The sequence below is a fragment of the Anas acuta genome, chromosome 2 (assembly GCF_963932015.1).
Source record: "Anas acuta chromosome 2, bAnaAcu1.1, whole genome shotgun sequence".
Classification (NCBI taxonomy): domain Eukaryota; kingdom Metazoa; phylum Chordata; class Aves; order Anseriformes; family Anatidae; genus Anas; species Anas acuta.
This window is the reverse complement of record NC_088980.1, coordinates 146,981,351-147,006,811: the sequence shown is the minus strand read 5'-3', so window position 1 is coordinate 147,006,811 and position 25,461 is coordinate 146,981,351. Positions and strand designations below refer to the sequence as shown.

General features: G+C 41.3%; 1 protein-coding gene across 2 annotated transcripts in view; it reads right to left on the bottom strand.

The window, feature by feature from the left end:
- NSMCE2 (NSE2 (MMS21) homolog, SMC5-SMC6 complex SUMO ligase) overlaps positions 1 to 25,456 on the bottom strand; it is a 133,137-nt gene extending 107,681 nt beyond the window's left edge. Inside the window, exons 1-3 of one of the 2 annotated variants that reach the window (XM_068672644.1) lie at positions 25,301 to 25,441; positions 24,821 to 24,922; positions 21,923 to 22,067 (exon numbers count right to left, since the gene is read on the bottom strand). In XM_068672644.1, coding sequence (XP_068528745.1) covers positions 21,923 to 22,052 — 130 coding nt within the window. In that variant the 5' untranslated portion in view covers positions 22,053 to 22,067; positions 24,821 to 24,922; positions 25,301 to 25,441. Of the gene's footprint in view, positions 1 to 21,922; positions 22,068 to 24,820; positions 24,923 to 25,300 lie in introns of both variants that reach the window. The other variant, XM_068672643.1, reaches the window with a different exon arrangement.
- Positions 25,457 to 25,461: the final 5 nt, after the last annotated feature.

Here is a 25,461-nt window from a genome sequence, read left to right as displayed (position 1 = left end):
ACAAGTTAGCAAATTTCTAAAGATTTTTCACTGAAAAAAAAAAGGATTTTTCTCTTTTTCTGTGCAAAAGTTACTAACCGCATCATTATTTGCTTATTTATGGTGTAAGAGCTGACCTCCAGCCAAGGCGTACCAATTAAAATAATCATTCACTTCCACAGCAGACTATCTGAAACAAAAAGTAGGCTGGAGTATCATGAAATTACAGGCGGGCTCCAAGCCTCCAAGTATAACAGTCCATAAAATGAACAGTTAAGCACGGACAGCGTGGATTAACGTAAATATTAACATTGACATCTTCCTATTATTGGCTAACGAAAATGATTTGCTTCCAATTTTAAGCAAAACAGGACACTGGGAGTTCTACCTCTTGCACTACATATTAGGTTACTCCTCATTTCCAGGCTACACGCTGTTTTTTCCATCATTGTACGAGGCAAAAGAGGAATGGGAAACCGTTGCCCACAGATTTTGACAGCGGATTTCAGACTTTTAAAACAGATGCAACACAAACATCTGCCACTCGAGCCAGCAGCAATAGCAGTAGTAGGCAGCTGTCTCCGTATGCACCAGCAGCATGAAAAAACACACACTTGGCCAGCAGGTTTCAAGTTACTGCTGACAGCAGGGGAATACAGGCTCCAGGGCTCCTGGATTTAGTTCCATCTTCTGCGGGAGAATGTGCATGCTCAATTCAGGATACAGCTAAGCATTTTTGTTGGCTTTTTTTTTTTTTAAGCAAATACATTAAAAAAAGAAGTGCAGACTCCCCCTGCCCCATCTCCTTGCCCCCAGTTCTAGTCAACTCAAACCTGTTTGTAATTAAAGTTGGACAACGCATCTGGAAAAATAAAAAATAAAACTATCAGCCTACGCTTTATGAATCTTCATGAATCTTTATGAATCTTTATGAATAAATTCACACAAAACATTTGGAGAAGACAGTAGCAAGATGTCCTCCTACTGTCTAGATGCTCAGTGGAGATGGTAGACCTACAGATGAGACCACACACTGTTAGTTCCCTTCTCTGTCCAGATGTACTTGAACCTCACCACGGTACTCAGCCCTTACAGACCATCATGAACCTAAACAGGAGGCTGATCGCTTCTCCAGCACTCAGGATAATCCTTCGCTTTTCCTCCTCCAGATATATGGACAGCTCCTCAAAAAACTCTCACTGAAGATTTCTTCCTAAGCCTCATCCCCCTGATCTGTAACATATTTATTTATAAGGCTGCAAAAAGAGCAGCCTAGTACAGAAAGTTGTGAACAGAAAGCAATTAGAAGTAATGCAAAGGAACAGCAAAAAGCTGTTTTGTGTCCTGGAATTGAATCTCCTGAATGCAGGTGTCTTCACGTCAAAGCCAGAGAAATGGTTGAAACTGGAATGCCCCAAAATGGCAGTGAAGCCCTCTGGATACGGAACTAACCACTGCAATTAGCAAGAGAAGAACAATTATTGCTGATCAGAGTGCCAACAACCATATGAGGAATGACAATTGGTGGAGTAAAGGGAACTCAGGGTAGTAATTGCAAAACTTCCTTCCATACAACGATCAGAAGCTACTTACAGCTGAAGCCAGTCCTAAAGACGCCTCCAACTTCTCAGGAAATGCCTTAGCAGGGTTGCAGCGTGTTTCGAGCTGGATTTCCTTCACTGTTTCCTAATGAAGTCATTCCACTCACGCAGAAAGCTTTTGTACAGAGTTACAGAGGTTGAGTGTGCGACAGTGATTTTACAGACCTGCACCTTCACCTAGATACCAGGACTCTAGGGAAAATGAGGTATGGCTTACAAAGTGAAATGGCATCAGTGACAGAAAGAGAAACCAGCTGTAGGTGGCCCTTCTTGAGCAGGGGTTTGGAGAAGATGACCTCCAGAGGTGCCTTCCAACCTCATGCATTCTGCACTACTCCTCGATAACCAACAACCTTGTCTCTAAACCATCCCTCTGGAAGGTGGATGAAAGCAAGTTCACATCTACAAATACCAGTGCAAGTCCTCTCCAGGAAAGGGGGAAGTTGAATCTGAATTTCCAATATTCTAGCAAAGAGAAAGGGGGAAGAAAAGAGATGAGTGTGGGAGAAAGGACTACTGGAACCTGCCAGGGACAAAGCAGCACAGCAGAACTCCGTTAGCTGACCATGCCCACGGCTCCACCAAAACTATCGCCTGTGAATGGTTCCTAAAACTTCACCTTAATTTCTCTTTGGCTTTTGTTTTTTTAAAAAAATCCAGATCACATTACAATACTTGGATTCAGGTCAAACATTTTGCTTCACCACCTGAGTCAGGTCTTCTGAGGTTTTATTTTGCAGAGGAAAGGGCAGTGGTTTGCAGTCTGCATTGAAACATTTTTATACAGCAACTGAAAGAAAAAAAAATAAAAAAAAAACTCTTCAATTATCCAGTTCTCAATGCTTATATTTTATTTTATTTTTTTTAAGTAAGATGAGCCAAGAGTGGCTGTTAGATTACAAACTGCTCCTGACAAGAAAACTCCTCTTGTGTTACAAGCCATTTCCCTGTAGGCTATGACTGTCTGAAACGGGAAGACAAGATTCAGTGACTCAGGAGGCTCTTGCCAATCCCATAGAAATGAAACCCGAGTGCTTTATATTGTAGACGGAGTCCGAACTTCAAGACAAATGGACGATGCAGGGTGCCTGCTTTCCGAATGCCCAGTCTGAAACAATTCAAGGGGACGGCATTTTCGGCGAGTGGGTGTCGCACACGTTCTGAAAACAGGAGTCATCTCAGAGTGGGCACGGAGCAGCGGAGGTACCCGGTATTACTAAGCGCTTTTGAAAACAACTTGCTATATTATTCTATAACAAAGTAATCACGAAACTTTTGCTCAACATGAAACTCCCTTAAACTCCACTGCCAGCAGAACTAGGCCAGCAGCGCTTTTGAAAGATCCTTCCTTACAATGCTTGTTTTTCTTAAAGACTATCAGGGGAAGGCTAAAAGTCAGAACGATCCCAGTTCAGACTTGAGAGCTCACCAGATATTTCTGCCACGGTCTCCAAGCAGGCTGCGTGGCCAGGAAGGGCAGCATCTCCAAACACTTGGTGACACGGGGGTGATCCCCAGTGAAACGAACGGGGTTCTCACAGAGAGCTGGATTTTGTAAACACTCCAACGTGTGCTGAGAGGTTTTGCTGTATAAAATCCTAAATAAAATGTTATTCAACACAAAGACTGGTTGGGCACTGGGACAGGCTCCCCAGGGCAGTGGTCACAGCACCAAGCTGCTGGAGTTCAAGAAGTGTTTGGACAACACTCTCAGACACATGGGCTTATTTTTGGGTGGTCCTGTGTGGAGCCAGGAGCTGGACTCAATGATCCTTGTGGGACTCTTCCAACTAGAAATATTCTATGATTCAGTAATTCTCTCCTTAGTAAATTACAAGGACACGGTGACATTAATCTTTATTTAACCAACTAACGCCTATTTGGTTCTGCAGAAAGACAAAAATTTAAAGTTAACAAAGTCTAACTAGTAGGCAGGAGCACTGAAAGGAGCATAAAGTGTTTACAAGATGCAAGAGTTTGGAGGAGCAAGTCAAGTTCTCCCCTTTCACAATCCTATATCAGTTTTCTGGTATTACGGTGATGTCCATTCGGGAATACTGTGCTCTGCTCAAATAAGGAGTACATCATCATTCCTCAAAACCATCCATATCCACAGACCCAAGAAGAACAGAAACAGAAATTAATTTGACAGACGAGTAGCAATTAAATACCAAGGTTCCTGTGCCTTTCCCTTGGCAACAGATGCAGTCTCACAGGTCACAGCGCCCATCCTTGCTGCTCCTCCACCTTCCTCCCCTGCTGGGACCATATGACTTTTCACCCCATTACACTATAAATGGGATCACTGAAATAATCCAAGCTAAAAATAGCATTGTCCTCCCAAAAGCAACAAGAAACCCCCAAACAATGGTCCCAGTAACTGGATTTGAAGTGCAGGTATGTTACCAGCCGTACCAGCCCACTCGAGGGGGTGGCAAACCGTAGCTGGGTGGAATTGCGGGGGGGGGGGGATAACATCCAAAGCCAAATTATTCACCAAGAACAAGGTGAAAGCACCACACCTGTGTTTTCTAAGCAAGCACAATGTATACATTATCTCCACACCAGAATCTCAGTTCAATCTCTCATGAAATCAGTAATTTCTGAAATCCCCCTATTTTCCTAGCTATATATATATATATATATATATACACAACCCTCTCTTCTCAGTGGATTTCAACATACGTCGAAATTGAGGCTGAAAACAACATTCACTCATAATTTTAATGGGAAAGGATTTTCCTATGACTAACAAGCTCCTTGCCTGTGGAGGCGTGGGCATGTCTGCACCACCCAACAGAGCGTGGTTCAGGGCCCCGAGCTGCTGCTGACCCAGCCTGCCTGGAGATGGGAAGCTGGGCAAGGCTGAAACGCAGAGCCCTGCTCTCCTCCTCCTGCCCTCGTCCTCCTCTGGAGATCCGACATTGGCAAGATCAGAATTTTAGGGGGCTAAAATTTCTCTGCATGAAATGCTTGCCTCACCAGGAACAGAGAAATCCTCCTTACGGTGCTGTAATTGCTTTTCTTTGATCCCTCAGAGCACTTTCTAAAAGTGCTACTTAAAGTCTTTTATTCCAGGGCTTTTAATGAGAGTTTCCAATTCCCATAAAACGTTCTTAAGCTCCTGTACCTATCACCTCCCTCGTAAAGGAATACCAGCAAAATCACGTTGCTCATTTCCAGCAGGCTGGGTTTTTGTTTTTTAGGAAGCACAATTTCTTCTGTATGAACACAAGATTTCTGCTTGCACACCACAAGTTCCACAGAGATAATCCCCTCCTTTCTTTACCAGTTAATGCTTCCTGTTGTCAATAACCGATTCTTCTCTTGCTTTAAATTTCATCAACATGTGTAAAATAAATACTTTAGGGTGAAGTGCAAGTCTGTCTCTAATATAAGGTATATTTCTTATTATCTACCAGTAAACAACACTATTAGGATCTTTACAAAAAAAACTTTGCTTCCACTAATGAATCTGTTACAGCTCTCATCTGAGAGCTTCAAACTGCATCCTCACCAAACGAAATGCAGCAGTTACTGAGAATTTCTTCCATCTTAAACTGACTTTTGGAGAAACAGGAGGAAAAAACAAACAGCAAAGATAGGAAAATTAATCTTTTTCACCGAAGTCCTTCAAAATTCTCAGACACATCATGTCTCTGTAGAGCACTGGAGGCAGCCTAGCTCTGCGACTACGCCAACGAGGCCTCATCAGAGCGCATTAAATCAGATCTAATGTTTCAGTAAATGCAACTATCTTGGTTCTGGGCTCCAGCTACCATAATATTCGAGTCTGCTGCTGATGTATCAGCTTCAAAATCTAATTGCGCCGACTAGACATGCTCCACGTGGCACCACGGAGGCTCGGAGCTGCTCCTTCTCGTGCAAGCAAAGCCCCAGTCAGCAGACTGCACTGGTGCAAGTTAAAGCAGTTGAATACATATCAAATGGGAAAGTAAGACAAAGGAAAGCCCTCACTTCAAGGCAATCCAGCGCTGACTTATTGCAGCTCAGTTTAATGGCCATAGTTCTTTTACCAAACAAAAGGAACGCAGAGCCCAAGCTCGTCTTCCCCAACCAACGGCGGCAGCAGGCAGACACCAATAAACGCTGTTCCAGCACTGAAATTTTAACATTATTGACCTAAAGTGAAACAGCTGGGGGAGGAGAAACGCCAAAATAAGTCTGCTTTTTAAATGTCAAATATTTTGATTAGAGACTTGCAAACATAACTTTTTTTTTCCCCTCTGAACCCACACAGTCTCCCATTCTAAGGTTTTTTATATCTGCCTCGACAACCCCTGTCTCTGCTGACTTCAGAAGCCAGAGAAGAGAGGCAGTGGCCCCAGACAGAGCAGGACTGGTCCTCAGCTAACTAGCCAGGGGACTACACGTACTCCAGCTGCAGCAGCAAGCAGCTCGGGGCAGAACAACTATACAGTTTTATGCTCAAATTTGTACATGAATTTGTCTGGCAGGCAAGTTGAAGTTCTGTACCACTACAGACAGAGCGGTGATGGATCTCACAGCAGTGTTGACACTGGTCCACATGTGCACTGGAATAAATTAGAGAGATATTGGTTTTGGAATAGATAGCTAACAATACAAAAGTTTGGTTTTAATATCATAAATATCGATCTGTTAGCATATCAGAAATGGCTCTGTCTTGTAAAGGTTGGAAAAATATAAATTAGTATCCTCTCCAAAGTTAATTCTTTCTTGGAAATGTAGATACTTCCACATGCCTTGGGTATGTTCTAGTTTCTGTTGATAACAGGATGCAAACAAGGTTGGACTATAGCAGCCCAGATAACCAGAGCCTCACATAAATGAAGGTCAAGTGATGTCTCCCACACTAAACACCTAATTCAGCATGAATCACAGATTGATACGGTGCTCTCGAAGTGCTAACCATGCAGCAGTATCACAGACAGGACTTCCAGAGCCCATAATTCCTCAATATGGCTTGGAAAAGAAAAACACAAAAACAGACACACAAAAAAAGCACACCCACAACCTAATCCTCTTACACAGACGAGGCAAAGGCAAAGTCTGGTCACAAACTCCAGGCGTAATGAAAACCAGCAATTCATCCTGCCTCTAGCAGGCTTCCTTCGCATAAAACCTCTTCTGTGAATTGGCAGATCTCCCCCTTTTTGGCATGAATCGCTGGTATGTGGCGTTCATTCTGTTGCTTGCATACTGGTAAGTGACAAAGCTAAATCTTTCCATGGCTGGAATTTCATTTTCCACAAACTTCAGACTAGAATTTCTCCTACTATTAGAAGTTGCTGTTTTGTTATCATACAGAAAATGCACATCTCTGTGCAAAAAAAAAGAACAATGCAATTCCATATTGCCCAGGTCTCTCACACATGCACAAATATTCATGATTTTGAGAGGAAACAGGAATTTGTTTCATAGCTTGAAGTACATTACAGAAGATGATCTCTCAGCATGTCTTTAGATAACCATGTTATCTTTGTCCACAGTAGAAAAGAAAGAACTTTGTGGGGCCTTGTGTCATTTAAAGGGGTGGTTTTGAAAAAAAAAAAAGAGAATATAAATTGAGACCGGGTGTGGAAATGTTCTGTAATCAGATACAGGAAGGCTCCCTCTGTTCAGTACTCAAACTGAATTGGAAAAGTATCACATAGTTATGAGACATTGTGTTAATAAAATAAATTAAATCCAGAACCATATCACTGTGCTTGAGATTTGTGTAGCTGAAATGTACTGGCTCAGAGAATTCTCCCCCTCCCCTTATATTAGTAAACTTTTTAATTTTGTCTAATTTTAATGTGGCTTTCAGTAAAAGTGACTGAGCCAAATCTGTGCACTGAAGTAGGTATCTTCAGTGGAAAAGAAGTCTTCATTTTTAATTAAGAGACTACCTTGAGACATCGGGACAAACTACACACCTCCAACGAAGTACGGATAAAAGATGGATCTAAAAATACTGAAAAAATACAGAATTTCAATAAGTGATGGCATACCTAATTCACTCAAAAAGCAGCTGTGAATTAGATCCACACCCACAAGTAATAAACTTTAAAAAAAAATAGTATTGTGAAAATGTCACATTAATCTACCCATACAGAAAAAGTCTACTCACCCACTGCTTACTAAGATGATTAGTAAGGAAATCACAAGTTAAACTTTATTCATCTGCTTAAGAAAAATAGGAAAGAGTTTGCAAGGTTGATTTAACTCACAAGATATTATTGTCACTTGACATTTACATGCAATGTATAATTCCATTCCCACTTACAGTCTGGGGAAAGCCTGTTAAAATACTTCCTTAATGTGTGAACACTTCTTTGAATTGTGTTCTTTTCATCTGCCACCTTCTCCTTCAGCCAGCTGGCTCCTTTTGTTAAGCCTTTTCTCATATGGAAGTTCATTATATGTAATTTATGGAGCAGTTTGAGATTGTCACCTTCTATCGAGCGCTATAGCATATGCCTATTTCAGAACGCTAAAGCATTTATTTTTTTTTTGATAATGTCAAAAAAGCAAGGAGCTTCACACATTGCTATATCCTGAACAAGCCCAGTGTGTGACTAATCCAAAAGACCACGTATGCCCTCTCATCCAAAAGCGACGCCTGGTCAGGGTGTCCCTGCTCAAGCAGGGGTTGGACCAGAAGAGGTACTGAGGTCCCTTCCAACCCCAACACTTCTGTGATCTGTGATTGATTTGCAGCCATGTGAACCAGCTCTCGTTCAACTTACATGCCAGACTACTCTCCCCATTTTGCGAAAGTGTAACAGCTTTGTAGAAACTACCGAAGTTGCTTCCATGGAAAACATCGTTAGGAAAGCATCTGAGTATCTTTCGTCATCTAGAGCACAATCAATGTACTGTCCTGGTTAATCCTCTTGCTGTGGCTTTCTTATTTCTTACCTCTTTTCTCCTTCATTATACTTTCCTTTACCACTTGCTCCTTTCCCCTTCTCTTCCTCTGCAACCAGTTCCCCCATCTCTGCTCTTTTTTTACTAGCCTGCTTTTGATTCTTTCTCTCTTAGCAAGTGATATCTTCCTGGTGATCACTGTCCTTGGGGTCACCTCCTACCTTCTCACATCCTCCTATATAACGGCTCACGGCTCTTTTCTTAGCGGTTTTATTGGCATAAAAGTACATTAACACACACACGGAAACCTGAAAACAAAAATAAGACATAAGCTCACCACTCATTAATAGTAACTGCTATGTAGTTCACAGTTTGGGAACTAACTTAATATAAATGATGCCTAAAAAACGATGCCTAAAAGCGTGGCTGGGACAACAGCACAAGCAATGATGGATTACCTGTATTCCCTACACAGAAATTTGTGCTTTATGATGTTCACAATAAATGCCAGACCCTTGTTCAATATCTAAAGAACGTTTGTGTTTTGTCTTGTTTTTTTTTAATAAAAATGGGGGCTGATTGTATGCTGACAACTTTGCAGTTATGCCCTTATCTTTATATGGCACATACTGTATAATTTGGGGAAGGACTCTTTCTAGATCAACGGGCATGAGACTAAATCCTGCTAATTGCATTCTTCAGTAAGCTCCTTCAGTATTTCAAAGAAAGAGCAACACAAATTACTCAAAGGCTGCAAAGCACGTCTTACATCAAGACTTGCTAAAGCTGCTTAACTTGGCTAGTTTGAGCAAGAGATGTTAAAGGTGACTTGCTGGTGACCTACCACCACCATCCTGAAGATTTCTCAACGTGCTGGGCTCTGATTAGCAGAGAACGACATACAATCCAGTGCCTGGAAACTGAAACAAAGCTAATGAAGAAAGAAAATATGTGGTTCTCTGTCAACGAGAGTTGAACTAAGTATTCAGAGATAAAGCGGATTGTCTTTCACTTTGGCTGACTTTTTGCTGGACCGTGAGTTTCACTGATAAATTTTCTTTTGATAAGCAGTTTTCAGCAGTTTCACATTGTATTATTTGTTGACCCATTATTAAAATGTCAATCTATCCTCCTACAGACATAGCCAAAAGGTCCACTCAAAAAATTCATCTAAGTGCAAATCTTCACTCAGTGTGCTATGCATATTTCAGAGATGCAATATTGGAGATGACTTACTGGAGCCGTGGTACGCCTCGTTAATCCACAAAAGGAGAAGTTGACATCTTCACTAGGCTATTGGTTTCCACTGCCTGTTTTTCCCCTGCACACATGATTTCTGCTGGCTACCTCTCTCTTACCTTTTCCAACCACCTACCGCCACTACGGAGAGCTGAAATTCTTTCCAGACCCTCACAACATAATTTCCACAAGCACAGAAGACACAAGCAACAACGGAGGCGAATACCTACACAGGGGTACGTGATATTCAAATGTTAATACATCTTCTCAAAACACTCCTGACATCTCTTTTTAAAGAAGGGAAACTGATGCCAACAAAGCTTGAATGACTTCCCCAAGGCCACACAGCAACAACCCCAGTCTGAGAGCACAGCTGTTCCTTGCCTCAAGGCCTCAGCAAAATCGGACTGGGACCATCTCAGTTGGTTTGTACCCTTCATATAATCCTATTACATCCTCCTTGTTCCTATTGAGACAAAATGGGGCAGAGGAAAAGGGAAACAAAAAATCTCTGAAATGTGTAAGGAAAAATAATCTAAACCCACGGTTCAAACAAACAACTTCTGCCTGCTCTCCAAAGGCAGGAATTTTTCATAAGTCTCACTCTCAGCAGTCATAAGAAAAATGCAAGTCTTGTGTGCGACTCTGACTGATGAAGCAAACATTCCCATTTAAATTCTTGGAATTTAATCAGTACATATTACAGCCTTCATTCTTCACTAGAGTGTCAGTATGCCACATAACACTGGTGTAAACAGAAATATGTCATAAAGCCTGGATTTCAGTCAGAGTGCATTTTTAAGTTGCCTTTTTCAAACCGTTTTTTATCTGAAAGTATTAAAAAGCTCATAATTAATTCTACCTGCACTGATAGAAAAGGTATTTGTGAGTAACAAAAAGCAAGGTTAAAAAAACAAAACAGCTACAAGTTCTTGAATTCTTGAAGAGATGAGCACAGATGAGGATGGAAATGAAGGGAAAATAGAAGTTAAAAAAAGAAGAAACAGGGTGAGTGCCCACTGCCTCTTGGGTGGGGATCCAGATGAAGGTTTCAGAATGATGTCCATGTCACTGTTTCGTTAGCGCTTTGACCAAACACATCTGCATGATGCTTACTTTTAACTTAGATAAATCTTTTGCTGATGGAAAAAAAGCAAGAAAAGAAATACAATTACTTTGTTTTCTTAATCTTGATGAATGCTGCCAACCCCAGATTTTATTTTTTTTTAAGAAAACTTTTGTGGGTTCCTCCTCCCTCCCCAGTCACTTAGGCAGACAATTAGATCACCGAGAGCTAAACACTGATCTACTCAAATTGATAAAAATTAAAGCTTCAGAGTGGGTTCTTCAAAGCCCACACTATTTTCTATATATACTGTAAGCCTCTACATTTAAACAGGAGCTAGCTGTATTTTCTTATTGCCATATTTCTGTGGCAGAAATACGACGATAAGAAAATGACAGATTAATATACTACAGAGAATATTTTCATACAGTAAATTATTCAGATAAAATATTCCTCTCTGGCTTTTGTTCAAAGAGGTTGATTTATCTTCGTGCTAAAGAGCCCACACAAGACCTCTGCAGTACTTCATAGTATTTTGAAGCTGGAACAGACCATTAGGATCATCTATTCTGATCTCATGCATAGTAGAGGCCAAAGAACCTCACCCAGCAATTTCAAGCCTATAACTTACAGCTGTAAGCGTGCTCGTTCTCTCAAGGTTAACTCCACTGGCGTGCAGAGGGTCTGCGGAAAGGTCTATACAGCATTTAAATCCCACTTACGATCTATTTTGCAAACTGCTGCCGATTTATGAGGTCTAGGACACAGAAATTTATAGTGACTACGGACGGGTACATGAGGTAACCCAGCAGGTGACTGCAAGCCTTCCTAACTCCTAATGACCTTTGGGGAATAAAATTACCCACTTTGTTAGGGAATTCATAAGAAAAAAAGAAAAGTATAAATATACATACATTTCAAGTACACATGGATGTATGCGTGTATGTACTTGAAAACCACCTACTGAAACCTGAGCACTAAAAATTGTGCAGGTTTCATCTCAGAGCTCACAAGAGCTCTGATAAAACTGAGGCTGTCCAGAGTATGACCTCCCTGTTCGGGTGCAATACACTTCCATGAGAACACACTGAGGACAGTTACTCAGCAAGCTAGCTTTAAATCAAGATTGGATTTCACTCTGAGTGATGCTCTCTAGTTCAGCCACAGCATACCAGCTCCGTGCAAGAATACTTGGATGAAATGCAATGATCTGTATTACAGAGGAAGTCAAACTGGGAGATCACGTTGGTCCCAAACAGCTTTAAAGATCTATGATCTGATAATGCTAACTCTCTTTCCCCACTGTTAACCTTAACCCTCCGCCTATATTTTCGTGTTACTAAATACAAGGGCACGATGCTACAGCACCAACACCTCGAAATCCATTCGAGGAATGAGTTGCTGCAGTGCCGCAGCTGACCACAGCAGGTGAATGAGGAACTCCACGAGCTGCAGGCAAGCCTCTGCTGCCACCTAATGGGTTTCCTTTTCCTTCAAGGACTGCAAAAGCTGAGGAACAAAAAGACACTTGGATGCATTCAGCTGAGTACCCAAAATGAAAAGAGAGGCAACGGGACAAAAAGCATGTTGCCTAACATAGCTGCTTTCCCCTCACCGCACCGTGTCCTTTTTGCAGTCAGAATTCCAGCTAGGAAATAGCAACAAGCCCACCTCTTTGCTTCTTCCCACTAGGGAAGATTACAGACTGTGGGCAGGGTGGTTTCTGGATAAATACAAAGGAGCTCAAATCTTTCATTACAAGTCACGGTTTCCAGATTTTGAAATGAGGCATGTTTCCAAATTGACATTTTTCAGACAGCTTCTTTGAAGAACCTTCAAAACCAAGCTGTATTCCAGCAATGGGCTCGCCAGTGCTGGCTATAAATGCCGTAAGAAGTTCTTCCACTGTAATCACTGAGGCACAAGTGTAAGTCAGAAAAAAAGAATCCAACCCTCTCTTCTCAAAATTGTGGTATTGATTGAAGCGTATAACATCCAAAATGGATTTTTTTGTCTTTGGAAAAGCATTTCACAAACACCAAAGCATCCTTTCTGCTTCAAAACAATGGAATTACTTGAAGAAATACTTTAATGGGTGATACCATTCACCTACCTACTTTAGGAAAACATATCTTCCTTACTGTTAATTGAAAGGTTACATACCTGAAAAACAATCCAAGAAGCACAACGTAATACAGGACACAAGCATAAGTTACTATAAAAACAAAAACAAACAAAAAAAAATCCTGAAAGAATGAAGCTTCAGAGAAGGATCTGAAGGAAAGAAAAACAACACCATGTTCTTGAGAAAGGGAATCCAAAGCATTTTATCTCAAATACCCTGGAAATACAAGTTTGCTTTAAACAAGAGGAAAAGAGCCTTCCCGAGAGAAAAGAAGTCATTCTGGTGCCCACACCGATTTTGTGCTTAGCACCAATTAGTACCGCTGACATTGGTGCAGCAACAAAGCAGAGCAGTTAACAAACAGCTTCTGGAAGATAAATGCCTGGGATCAGAAACTCCCCCTGTGAACAGCTTTGTACAGTGGGGGAATTCTTGCAGCTTCCAGCAAAGCACCTGGTAGAGGCTCATGGCGAAGGGTTACTGAACTTAATGGATCAGTGGTCTCGCTTCATTTTCTACCATACCTTCTCTCAATACCTAGGAAACTTTTTTGTATACCAAGCGTCCATGAAAAGCCATTAATCTCCAGGACAGACTTTGACAGTCTACACTTAACCAAGAAAAAATAAAAATCCCACAACCCTTCCTTGGAATTTACTCCAACCTAAAGAAAAGTAAATTCTGAGAGACACACTCTTGGGCATTTCAAATCCAGGTAAAATTGTTCCCTCATGTCCATAAAAAGGTAATGGATTGCTCAGTTCTAACACTATCCCTTCACAGTACGTAAAATTGTTTGTTATTTCCTTCCCAGATCTATAGGCACATAGGGAGAAAACAAAATCTGGTTCCTCATGCACGGTCCCTACAGCACAGCCTCCAGTTTTGTCCATTACAAGGCCACTAATCCTGCAGGTAGGCAGCAGCCTGACCAAACCACAACTCAAACGCAGAGGAAGGTAGGATGTGCAAGAAAAAATCTTATCACAGCTTATCTTCTCTGGCCAAGGACAGCCAGGATAACAAGTCAAAGTTTAGCCCTGCTCATTTCCTCACGCAGCAGATCTTCATCCAACCTCTTTATCAAGCAGATTGCGAAGTGTCATTCCAGCTGATAGACTGTAGCCTGTTCTCAGGACAAGTACCTTATGCTCTGATTATTTTTATGAAGTGCAGTGATCTCTAACATCATGGAAACTAACAGAGAATGACAATTTTATGAGCACAGGTATCAGCAGGAGCATTTCTGGATCTCAGAACAACGACATCGTGGTCACTTCACACCCAAAAACTTCTCCAAGGTTAAGATTCCTGTTAGGGCACTGAAGGATTCCTGAATTTGCTATTTCATTGAAAAATAAACTAGAAAAAAAAAAAAAGGAGAAAGAAAACAAATGAACCAAACCATTATACAGTGAAACACAAGGAGGGATTCCATCCTCATGCTGGTGTTTGCACCATTCCAAGCAGGAGAGCTTTAGGTCAGTGACAGAGGAACTTCCACAGAAAGGATCCCTGCTCTCAGCGATGAATGAACTTCTGGGCTTCAAACCTTTCTGTTCGTTATAGGTTGCCACAACGTCTTCAGCAAGCCACTGCATGTAAAAATAGTGGATGTTCCGTAGAACCTCGTGAATCAACTGTCTATTAAAAGGCTGCCAACAATTTCTTAATACCAGGCTGACCTACACGTCTATATTCCCTATGCCAACAAGGGTCAGCAATGTTCAGAGTGATTCCCGTGTAACACCACTGTCAGAAAGCAGTGAGAGAAACCCAAGTGCTGTGGGCAGTCTCACAGAGCTAAACCCACGTTTAAAAGATCCAACATCACCGACTACTCCTTGGCTGGTATTCAACGGGCATCACGACCCAAGAGGATCCCAAGGAATTTAGTGAATAGAAAGCAGTAAAGGGAAGGACGGCACTCGTGTGAGGTGCAGCACAGCACTGAAAAGTGCAGAGACAGCTCTAGGGCAAGGGGAATCAGACGAGTGGGATGAGCAGCCAGGGCTGAGGGAAGCTGCTCCGGCAGAGGGAGCAGGTTATGCAATAGGAAACAAGAGCAGACAAGCAGGAAGAGCCAGAGCCGTAAAGGGCTCTTAATCTGGGGCACATGCCACAAAATTGTATCACTAATGCTCCGGAAGAGCCACGGGCCTGCCCTGTCCGGAGCAGTGCGCAGAGAAATCCTTCAGAGAGTGGAGAAAGAAAGCGGATGGGGTGTGGGCGAGGAGCTCTCACGTAAGGGAATTGCAACAGGAAGATTCCTGCTATGTTACACCGACGGCGAGCAGCCAAAGATACACTGACGGTGAGATTTTAGGGCAAGTTTTTGAGGAGAAAAAAAAAAAAAAGCTAATTTTTTCCCCCCTAAGAAAGATTAGACCTCAGGTGGATGCCTGCTTCCCACCCACCTGTTCTGTACTCCACAGCCTCTGCATTTTCGTGGGCACATAACATGTAGCTGGGAGAAAGTCCCAGACGTCAGGGAAGCACCTTGCTGTCTACATGAAAACCTGTTCAAATCATCAAGCAAAACACCACGTGCTAATGCTTTATAACAACTTTTAGACAATTTATTCTAAGAATTTCTTAGCATCTTGTCTCTAGCTAGCATCCTCTCCAGTCCCTCCAATTATTTCCCAATTTGCTTCAGCCATTCTTCCCAGTCCCACATGGCTTTGGCTCCAGACCAGAGACAAAAGCAATTACCCCTTTAAAGAGCAAAGTGCTGGGCTGGAGGCCAGGAGGTGACCATGAATTAGTCTTCTTTCCTCCAACATCTACAGCTGTGTCCTTCACAGCCCCAGATTCTTGAGACAGTTCTGCATTTGAGCAGCCAGATGAAACCGCCGTCCTCAGCAAGCTGGCAGAATTCATATCCCAATCTGCCAAGCAGAGCTGGGAAGGGATGTCTGCTTTGTTATGGCATACGCATAGCATCAGCAGCACATCAGTCCATACATCTGGCAGGTTATAGCAACACAAAAAGAGGAAAAAGACTTATCCTTCAAGTGCTTTGCGTGGATATCCAGCAGTGCCTTCTAACTACAGCAAGATGCTGAGTTAGGTAAGCCGTGCAAATAGCTGCTCCTCGGTGTGCAGAGGTGTTAACAGGGGACTTAAAGATCAATACTAGGAAAGTCACAGCTGAGAGAAATTGCCAAACAAGTACTGACAGTGAATGCTTTTTTCAGTCACACTACAAAAGCTCAAAAAGACTGAGGCTGAATTTCGAAAGACAGAAATTACAATAAAACTTGATGATTTTACTCGCACTGGTAACTCATTTCCAACAGTGTCACCTTCAAATTCCTGTATCTATTAGGACTCCAATCCCAAAGGATATGAGAATGCATTTAACCTTTAAAATACACAGATCACTCTTAAAGTTGGCGATCACTCCAGAACTTACATGTAAATGTATCCTTTCCTTCAGTGTTCCACTGCACTGGGCCACAGAACGCCCAAGAGTATTTTGAGTGCAGAGAGGACACGCTGAAACCAACTCTGCACACTCTGTTTTGCTGCTTACGTGGCCTTTTCTGTAGTGACATTTTAAAGTGTCCGTGTACCACAATGCTATTTTGGAAAACAAAACGGACCAAAAAAATAGTGTGACCTTTAGACAACGTCAGTACCTAAAGATAAACAGCAGGATGACTGGGATGGACATAAAACAAGTCTTTCATTTTATATTGTTAAATAAAATAAACTTTTAAATTAATTGTTTCCCTTTCACATTCAGTTTGGTGAAACCAGTTTTCATCTCTAGCTCGGATCCTCAGTCCCTCAGAAATCCTATTTCACTCTGTCAATTTGCCAGCACATGCTCACAACACAGCGCCACAAAGATGCTCCATGTTAAAAGTCTGCAAATTCTCTATGAACAGGCAAGTCTTAATCGTCAATGTAACCTCATGGATATCAAAGTTATTTGAGAAACAAGAGGTTTTCAGGTTCAGACACGTTAAAATTATCCTTTACCTAAATCGACAGAGCTTAACAGAAACCCTGAACAACACTATTGCCTTACTTTGGTAGCGATCATGTATGTTCAGAAATGAGCAATGCCCGACCGGAATATTTAATACTCGCATTTTCTTTTCATAAGTCTATAGAGGACTAGAATAAAATGGACTTAAATATACTAGGGGACTATGTAACAGAAATGTTGATGAAAGTAAGACTTGGGTAAGTGAAGCTTACATCAGTACAACCCTCTCATCCCTACAGCACAGGGTGAACAGGAGGATCCTTAGAGGAAAGAGACCTGGGGACTACTGTGGTCGGAGCTCACCGAAGATTTGTCTCCAGAGTACAGCAAGTGAACAAGATGCTAGGAGGCACAAAGGCAAGAGGAGGTAGTAAAAAGCTGGGAACAGATTCTGGGTGTTCGTATCATTAGAAGCCTCAGAGATATTTCAGACTGCTTTAATTCTACTGCAAAATATTTTTCTTTTGACTTCTTCGTGTGAGGTCTGTTACTATTGACAATTCCATAGTAAAAATACCCATACTTGCACGTTACTTCTCACTAGAATTCCCACAACTCCTCACAACATTAAATAAGGATTAAATGGACAGAACTCATTTTAAACTTACTATCGTGGACTGCAAGCAGATGTCAGGACAACTACATGCATACGTAGAGATAATTGTGAACCTGCTTGGAAATATTGGATATTAAATCTTTCCAATATTCCTGTGAAATGGGTAAGCATTATTTTTATTACTATTATTATTTTGCAGAAAGTAGTAAAACAAACCCATTCCGGGTTGTGAAGAAGTAGATTAACTGCTACATTTTGTCCTGCATTGCAAAATGGGGTATCATTTGACGAAAGGCTATAAATCCTTAAATCTTCAAAGCCATTTTTATTGTAATTTATATCAGTGAAATAGGTTCCCTCAATTTTCTACATTTCTCAGACTAATATTTATTGCAGCTTTATTTCAGCTTTTAAAACTGAAAAACTACAGCAGCACATAATACGTGGTAGCATCAGTATGTGCACTAGCTTGCAGCCATGCCACCTTCCCCCAGAAACAGATCAAATCCCTTTAAACAGGACTGAAGTGAGTCGGCGGGTAGATGGCAGCTTCCTAAAGGGAACTACGGTGCTGAGAGAAAGGGAAGTCTGGTTTCAGTAGGAGGAATTCTCCGTGGGAAATTACTGCTTAAAACCCAGTGCTGGATTTTGTTCTGAAACTTTTCAAAGCGCACATCAACATAAAGCCATGAAAGATCTATTGTGATATTTATTCAGGAGTAAGCAATTTTAATCTGACTCCCCCAATGTCCAACTCAAAAACCCCTTTCTATCTTCTCTAGTTCAGTTTTCTCTGCTGTTTCAGTCAGATGAAGGAAATCTTATTTTTCTTTATTCTTATTTTTTCATTATTATGGAGTCACAATGGTTCTATATAGCAGCCCTGATTCCCTCAGAAGATTTTCATTTCAGTCCTGGTAGAGGAAGTAATCCTTGCAACCATTATTTACCTCGCAGAGAGGCTTAGCCAGTGTTTGCAAAGCAGCCGAGATCCTCTAAAGAAAGGTTACTGTGGGTTGCAAGGTTACCATAAAGCAGGGAATATCCCGAGCCAACTGTGGCACACAAGTGGCACCTCTTCCTATCGGCAGCCCTCGGGGCTTCACGATCTAACAAGCAGGCTTGCTCCCTCTTTATTCCACGTAACACTACCACCACCTGCTAAGGAGCTTAGATTCAGTCATCCCGAGAGGTTTTTGTAGCTCCCATAGCCACTGGAAGAAGAGGTCTTTGTTCTCTGGACGGTTTAACTGGAGAGGGCTTTAGGCGGCTCATGGATCACGGCCAGATCAGCAGAGAGGTAAAGCAGCCAGTTTCTTTTCAATAGTTTGGGAGCTTCAGTGGAAGTACTGTTTACTTCCTATCTTCTCCTGCCCCCTAGTGAGCTTTGGTTTTCACTCCACCTGAACAATGGTGGCTGCTTTTTAGCTTACGTGCACACAAATGGCCTGAAACACCAAACTGTTTTCTTTTTATGTTCTTCAGAACTGTTCCCTACATCCTTTGCCACTAAGTACATCAGAAATCGAAGAGCGTTTTCGAGCCCTACAGTGCTGATACGCAGTAAGTGACTTTTACTTAACAGGGAAACATCCTCAAGACTGAAATACCATAAAAGCACTTTATGTCAAAGAAAATTCATATGTTAATTTATATTCCTTCTTCATATTATTCTTATATTAGAGCTCTGAATTTAGAAAAATCACACACAGGTTCTTTCATCAATCACCCTTAAATCTTAGGGGGAAAAAAAAAACAAAAACACAACAAAACCATAACGTTTGCTGCCTATAAAACATCTCAAATACAACACATGAGCAAAGCCCCTGTCATAATCTAAAGAAAAGAGGAAGAGGGAAAAGTGACCTAGTGAAATCTTTAAAAAATAAATAAATAAATAAATTTAAAAAAAACTAACTTTCTATAAGGTGCATTTATGGGGGATCCCTCCATGACACTGCATTTAACAGTAGCCAGTCCAGCAAACACTTATGTGTATTATTTACTAAATATGCCTACCAGTAAATGTTTTTGGGATTGGGCTCTTGGAGAGCAGCAATTCAGAAAAGAAAGGGACTTCACTTAATGCTCTGACTATGCATGCCTTTTCAGTTATTTATCTTCAGATGTAAATCCAACCTCTCTCATGTACTTCCTAGGAGAATTTTACCCCAGTACTACTCCCAAAAAGCAGAGTTGTGTAACGTGCAAGTATCTTCACAGCAACAGTGCTTGTAAAATAAAATACTAACCACATAATCACAATAGAATTCTTTTGCTACTGCAAAGCCTAGCAATGAAACCTGTCAGAAGCTGGATGAAGCCAGATTTTGTGAAGGAAATTAAAACAAACTGCAAATGGACAAGAACAAGAATGCAGAAGCATATTATCTAAAGCTGTCTCAAAATTAAATGAGTACTTTGCCTCAGAACATGCAGGCTAAGAAGAATAGGTGGGTGACAGTTTTATATTAACAGAACTTGTCACATATGAGTTGGTTATTCGAGCTTAACAACCAAGCATTGCAGACCAGATGATGCTACCTCAAAAACACTCAAAAACAAAAACCCACAGCAGTTATTTACCAAAAGTATGTCACACCACAGAAACTTTGTATCTTCCTGATGGCATTGTATATGGAACATAAGAAATTGAAGCTCAAGTTAAAAGGATGCATAACCTTTATATATACAGCTAAGGGAGTTAAAAACAAACCTTGTAAAAGAACAGTGAGGGAGCTTCACTCATTTGCTTGTTTCACATGTGCATAAATCAGCAAAGAAAAGAGTAGGAGTGAAGGAGAGAATTACTACAAGTAGAGTTAACACCATAGCACATAGACCATAGGGATTTAAACTACACAATTTTTAAACTACAAAAGTAAGTCTGTAATAGCTTTTCTGCAAGCGCAACGGGACAGACTATGTTAAAAGGTCATGCTTCATAATCCTAGAATTACAATTCTACAGGATGTTACCCCTGATAAAATAAAATTAATGTTATGGTCTGGGAGCTGTTTCCAGTCACATGATATAACTTAATTGTAACAATGGCCATAAGAAGCTCATCAAGAGTACTCCCCTCTCTGCAAAATATATTACATAAGGTCCTTTTGGTTACTGAATGAAGTGGACAAAACAACTTTAGGGTTGTAATTAAAGACTAATATGCCAAAGTAGGTGATTGAGAAAGACAATGAGATTTCCTACGAGTATCATGCACAGACCTTCAGCTGCAAACCTGCACAGTGAAGCTTAAGTTGCCTGTCATGGCTCCAAACCTGAATGCCACAGGGGCTTAATTTGGCTTCACCTGAAAGGTGATATTAATCAAAACTTCTAACTTTTGTCACCAATAACTAATTTCTGCAGATCATTCTGGGATTACAGGAATTCAGTACGTTCAGTGTGTTTCCATCTGTTATGGAAAAGTAGGAGGGACGGTGGCTGCAAAAGCAGCGAGGAAGCAGAACTGGCTCTACCCGTCATGCCACAAAGGGAATCCCCAGCTGACTGTTCAGACAAGCTTTCCATTTCCTCTACCATCTAGAAACAGCACGTCAATTGTCTCTGACAGCAATATGGATAAAAAGGTCAGAGGAGAGAGAACTATCACACTAGACAACCAGAGAAGCATTCATCTTGATGGTACAGAAACCTTGGCTTAGTTGAGTGCAAGATTTATAATGAATGACAAATCTTTTCTTTTAGAGGACTTTCACTCTCTGCTCATAATTAAAGCTTTACAGGTTTGGTTTTTTGTTCCTAGTGAAAATATTATCACAGATCTAAGGAGTTATAGAATATTTGTAATATTTGTAAAATTTTAATATATAATATTTGTCTTTGAAAAGTAGCTTTGTACTGCACCTGTTGCTGTGAAATAGCAATGACAAGACTGTTAGGAATGATTAAAGATTTATGGTATCCCAGTTTGTAGATGTCCAAACTGAAGCACCTTTAAAGGGTCTGTTTTTCAGCAGAGAAACAGACAGCATTTTAGAAAATTGCGTCCCCTAACAGGCATCTCAAGCTTTGTACTCAAAATCGTTAGCATTATTTCATATATCTTGCCCTAAACATTAAATGAAACACACAAAGAAGCAGTAATAGAAAGAAAAGTCATTTTATTCACCTTAAAAGGCCTTCTCCATCTTCTTCAGTAATACCAAAGTTTTTACAAAGCAATAGGATAATAAACACTGGAACATTGTTAATCTGAGTTGTTACAAAAGCTTTTTTTTTTGTAACAATGTTTGTAACTTTTTTGTAACAATGTTTTTTGGTTTTTTTGACAATGTTTGCTTGGTATTTACATTTTCCTTGAATTTATCATTGAAGAGAATAAAGTGAGTGGGATGAAAACACCCCATATAGCCAGCAGAGCTACAGTTCCTACAACAAAGATAGATAATGACTGTAATAAAGTCAAAACATGTAGGCCTAGGATTCACCTGTGAGATTCAGGATGCAATAGAAGATACTCAGAGGAATTACTTACTGAAACTTTCCACGAGGTCAAGGGCAACGTTAGTGGCGATATCCATTCCAGTATTTATGTAAGATTGGCAGTTTTTCAGAGATGAGAGAGAGGAGTCCACGGAGTTGAACGAAATTACAGCCCCTGGCATCTTGAAATCGTTACTCTGGAAATAACAGATAGAACATTCTGAATGCAGTTTACACCTGAAGAATTTGGAAGATAAAAGTGCAAATAGCAGTGTTCACAGGATGGCTGAAACACTACAGAGCAGGAATGAAATCTTAGCTCACGAGTGATGTACTGGAACAGGCTGCCCAGAGAAAACTGTGGATGCCCCATCCCTGGAGGTGCTCAAGGCCAGGCTGGATGGGGTTTTGGGCAACCTGGGCTGGTGAGAGGTGTCCCTGCCCATGGCAGGGGTAGGAACCAGACGATCATTAAGGTCCCTTCCAACTCATTCTAGGATTCTCCTAAGTGTCAGTGGAACTGCAACTCACCAGAGGTTTTCAATTGCCTTCATATTCAACATAAAGCAAATATTAAGCAAAACTAAACCCCAAAAAGCAACTTGCCATTTTCACCTGCTCATTTCCATTGCTAAACCACAATGAAATTTAAACTCACCGATAATGTTAGTTTGAAAATTACTGCCCTGTTTCAGCTCTGAAGAAAGCCCACATGCCCCAAGATTTGCCTGCATTTTCTAGACACATTAGCAGTCAGGCTGGTAAGAAATATGACTCTCACATCAAATTCAGCCCCACCATCTACAAGCCTGTTTCAACAGTTTATCCAGTGGGGAAAAAATATAAATAAATAAAGGGCAAATGCTCTAAGAATGTATTCAGCAGTAAATCATCTAACATCATTTTTAAATAAACGCCCACCTTACAAATGGTGCCTGCTGACCCCAAAGTTGTCACAGACTGTGTTGTTAGTAGCAACGTTCCACTGGCACACAACAGCATCACACGAGAATCACGTTTGCTTCTTTACCATCACCTTCCCCAATACAGACCCACAACCTACAACTTTCCTGGGATTAACTGCTTCTCCTCTGTCATTAACGTAACCCTCAAGTCAGTTTGCTTACGCCATCCCTATCCACACTGTTCATATCAGTTGGTGATCTCCCCTCAAAAGTTTCAGCTTCTAGCCTTCCTTTTTTATGCTTTACCATAACTTGCTTGGACGACATGTAGGTATTATAAGAAACAAGGATCCAGTGCACACAGTTTTATACTTTAAGTTCCAGGAGATAAGAAAAATTCTGCTCAGCTTTAAAAACACACTTGTTTATAAAAGTAAGTCTTGGACAGACAGAAATACTGTATCAGTCCGTGTAAACAGCAACTGAGATTTTCAGGGACTACACTCTGATTGTATTGAAGGAGGGAGAGAACAGAATCCATAACCAAAATTGATATACAGTAGAAATTTTATCTAAATAGTACCCAAAATTACAAGGGGATGAGTTGGTATATCAACAAAAGCCTTTGACAGGCCATAATCCAACAGAAATATGCAAAATATTAAAGGATAAAGCTTTGGCCATGCTTTGCATATCTAAGGCTGTATCTCCCTCTCTCCCTCTACTACTTACCCTGGGATTCCAGAACTACATCTTATGCTCATCCTAACATGAATAACATTGCCATGTTCCTCATTAACATCGTGCACATTGTGAGACCTGAGTACGTGCCATCACAGTCTCTCCTCTCCTAATGTTTTCTTTCATATCTTATTGTTTTTTTCCTGCTTCAAAAATGTGCTTGGCTACTGAAGACCATATTTTATGACACTGCTTTCAGGTCATGGGCTTACAACAGCTTTTAACGATATAGTGATTTTTTGCGTTTGCTACAACTTGGATTTCTGAATTCCATGTTAACTAACTTCCTCTCCTTCCCTTCTAAAGGAGCATCTTGCCAGAGAAAAGGCAGCAGTCTTCAACAATTGCTCCGGTAAGCTCAGCTCATGCTCTCCCTGTCAAAAGACAGCAATTGTTACCTCTGGATGCTGTCAGACTGACAGCAGAAAACATGCAAAAAGTTCCTTACAGAACTCTGTGAAAGTTTTTAAAAAAAATGAAATAAAAAGATGCTCTTCAAGGTATATTTAATAGAACAACTTAAAGCTTTTGTTATTATTTTAGCTTCGTTTTTTTAAGCAGCTGTTCGCTATCTTACCAAGACTGTTTGTAAAGAACCTCTGTGCTCCAAATTTCATACACCGTTAAATAGTCACACAAAATCATGTTATCAGCTTTATCTTTCTGGGCCTATTTAGAGCATCAAAGTTAACAGCAAGAACCTAATGGACTTCTTGAACCTGCTAAATCTGACTCATCAAGCAAGGCCGCTGTTCTTTTGGGAATTTCACAGATACACACTGAAAGACAGGAATCTGAAAAAAACAATAGTGAAAAATTAAACGGGCTTCCTCTTTCTCTTAAGATTTGTGGAAACACTGACCAAGCCGAACAGAAACTTAAGTTACTGTTTACAATATTAGGTCATACCACTGTATTGGTATATAAACCACTGTATCTCAATTTGTGTTTTGGAAGATAATGTAGGTTCTCTCAAACAAAAATACATATATATGTATATATATTATATATATATATATATTATATATATATATATTCTTATATATATATAAGAAAAATAAGCTTTATATATAGAGAAATTGGTTTTGATCCCAAAGATTTCCCTCTCAAATTGTCTAAGTGAATTCTTCAACATCAGCTTGCAGCTGTCTGTGCTGCCAGCAGAGGAATAGCCACATCCTCACTGATTTTACTGCTGTAAACCTGTACAGTTTTGTAAAATTGTACATCTTTTGAGCTTTTTTTGCCAGAAAAAGTCTTAAGCGGGTGCATCCACTTGCAACTCCCACCCCAGCACACCTCACCTCAGGAAGACACAAGCAAGACCTAGAGTTGAAAAAGCGACCAAGTGCAAGCAGCGAGGCAGGTTTCTTTCCACGATAAGCGACCAAATGGTCCAAACAGGGCTGCAGAGCAGAAACCTCAAATTACACTTCATCTTCTACCACATAACTTTGAGATTTGAGCAAGCGACCTGGCTTCCTCACCCTTCACCCTCCCAACACGCGAGGCGGGGACCCACAGGCGCCCACCTCCCGGGCTGCTGGGTGACCGCCTGCCCCATGGGGCCGCTACTCCCCTCCCACAGCGCTGTGGAGAGGAGCCCCCCAAGCACTGAGCTCCTTTCCCCATGCCTCCATCCCCTCATCTCGCCCCCTGACCCCAATGTGAGACCGCTCGGCCGCCCTACGCCAGTCCCAGCCGGAGGGCAGCGGTCCCCCTCCATCCCCTCAGGGGGCACGGGGCGGGCGGGGGGAGCTCCCTCAGCAGCGCCCGCTGCTCACCTAGAGCCAGCCGCCGCAGCCCGGAGGGGTCTCGGAGGGGTCCCCGAGGGCCACCGAACCTTCCCTCGGTGCTAGGAGCTGGCGAGGCGGGCCGGGAAGGCGGCGGAACCGCCTCATCAGCCGGCGCCTCTCCACATGACGGCGCCATCATGTGATGGGAG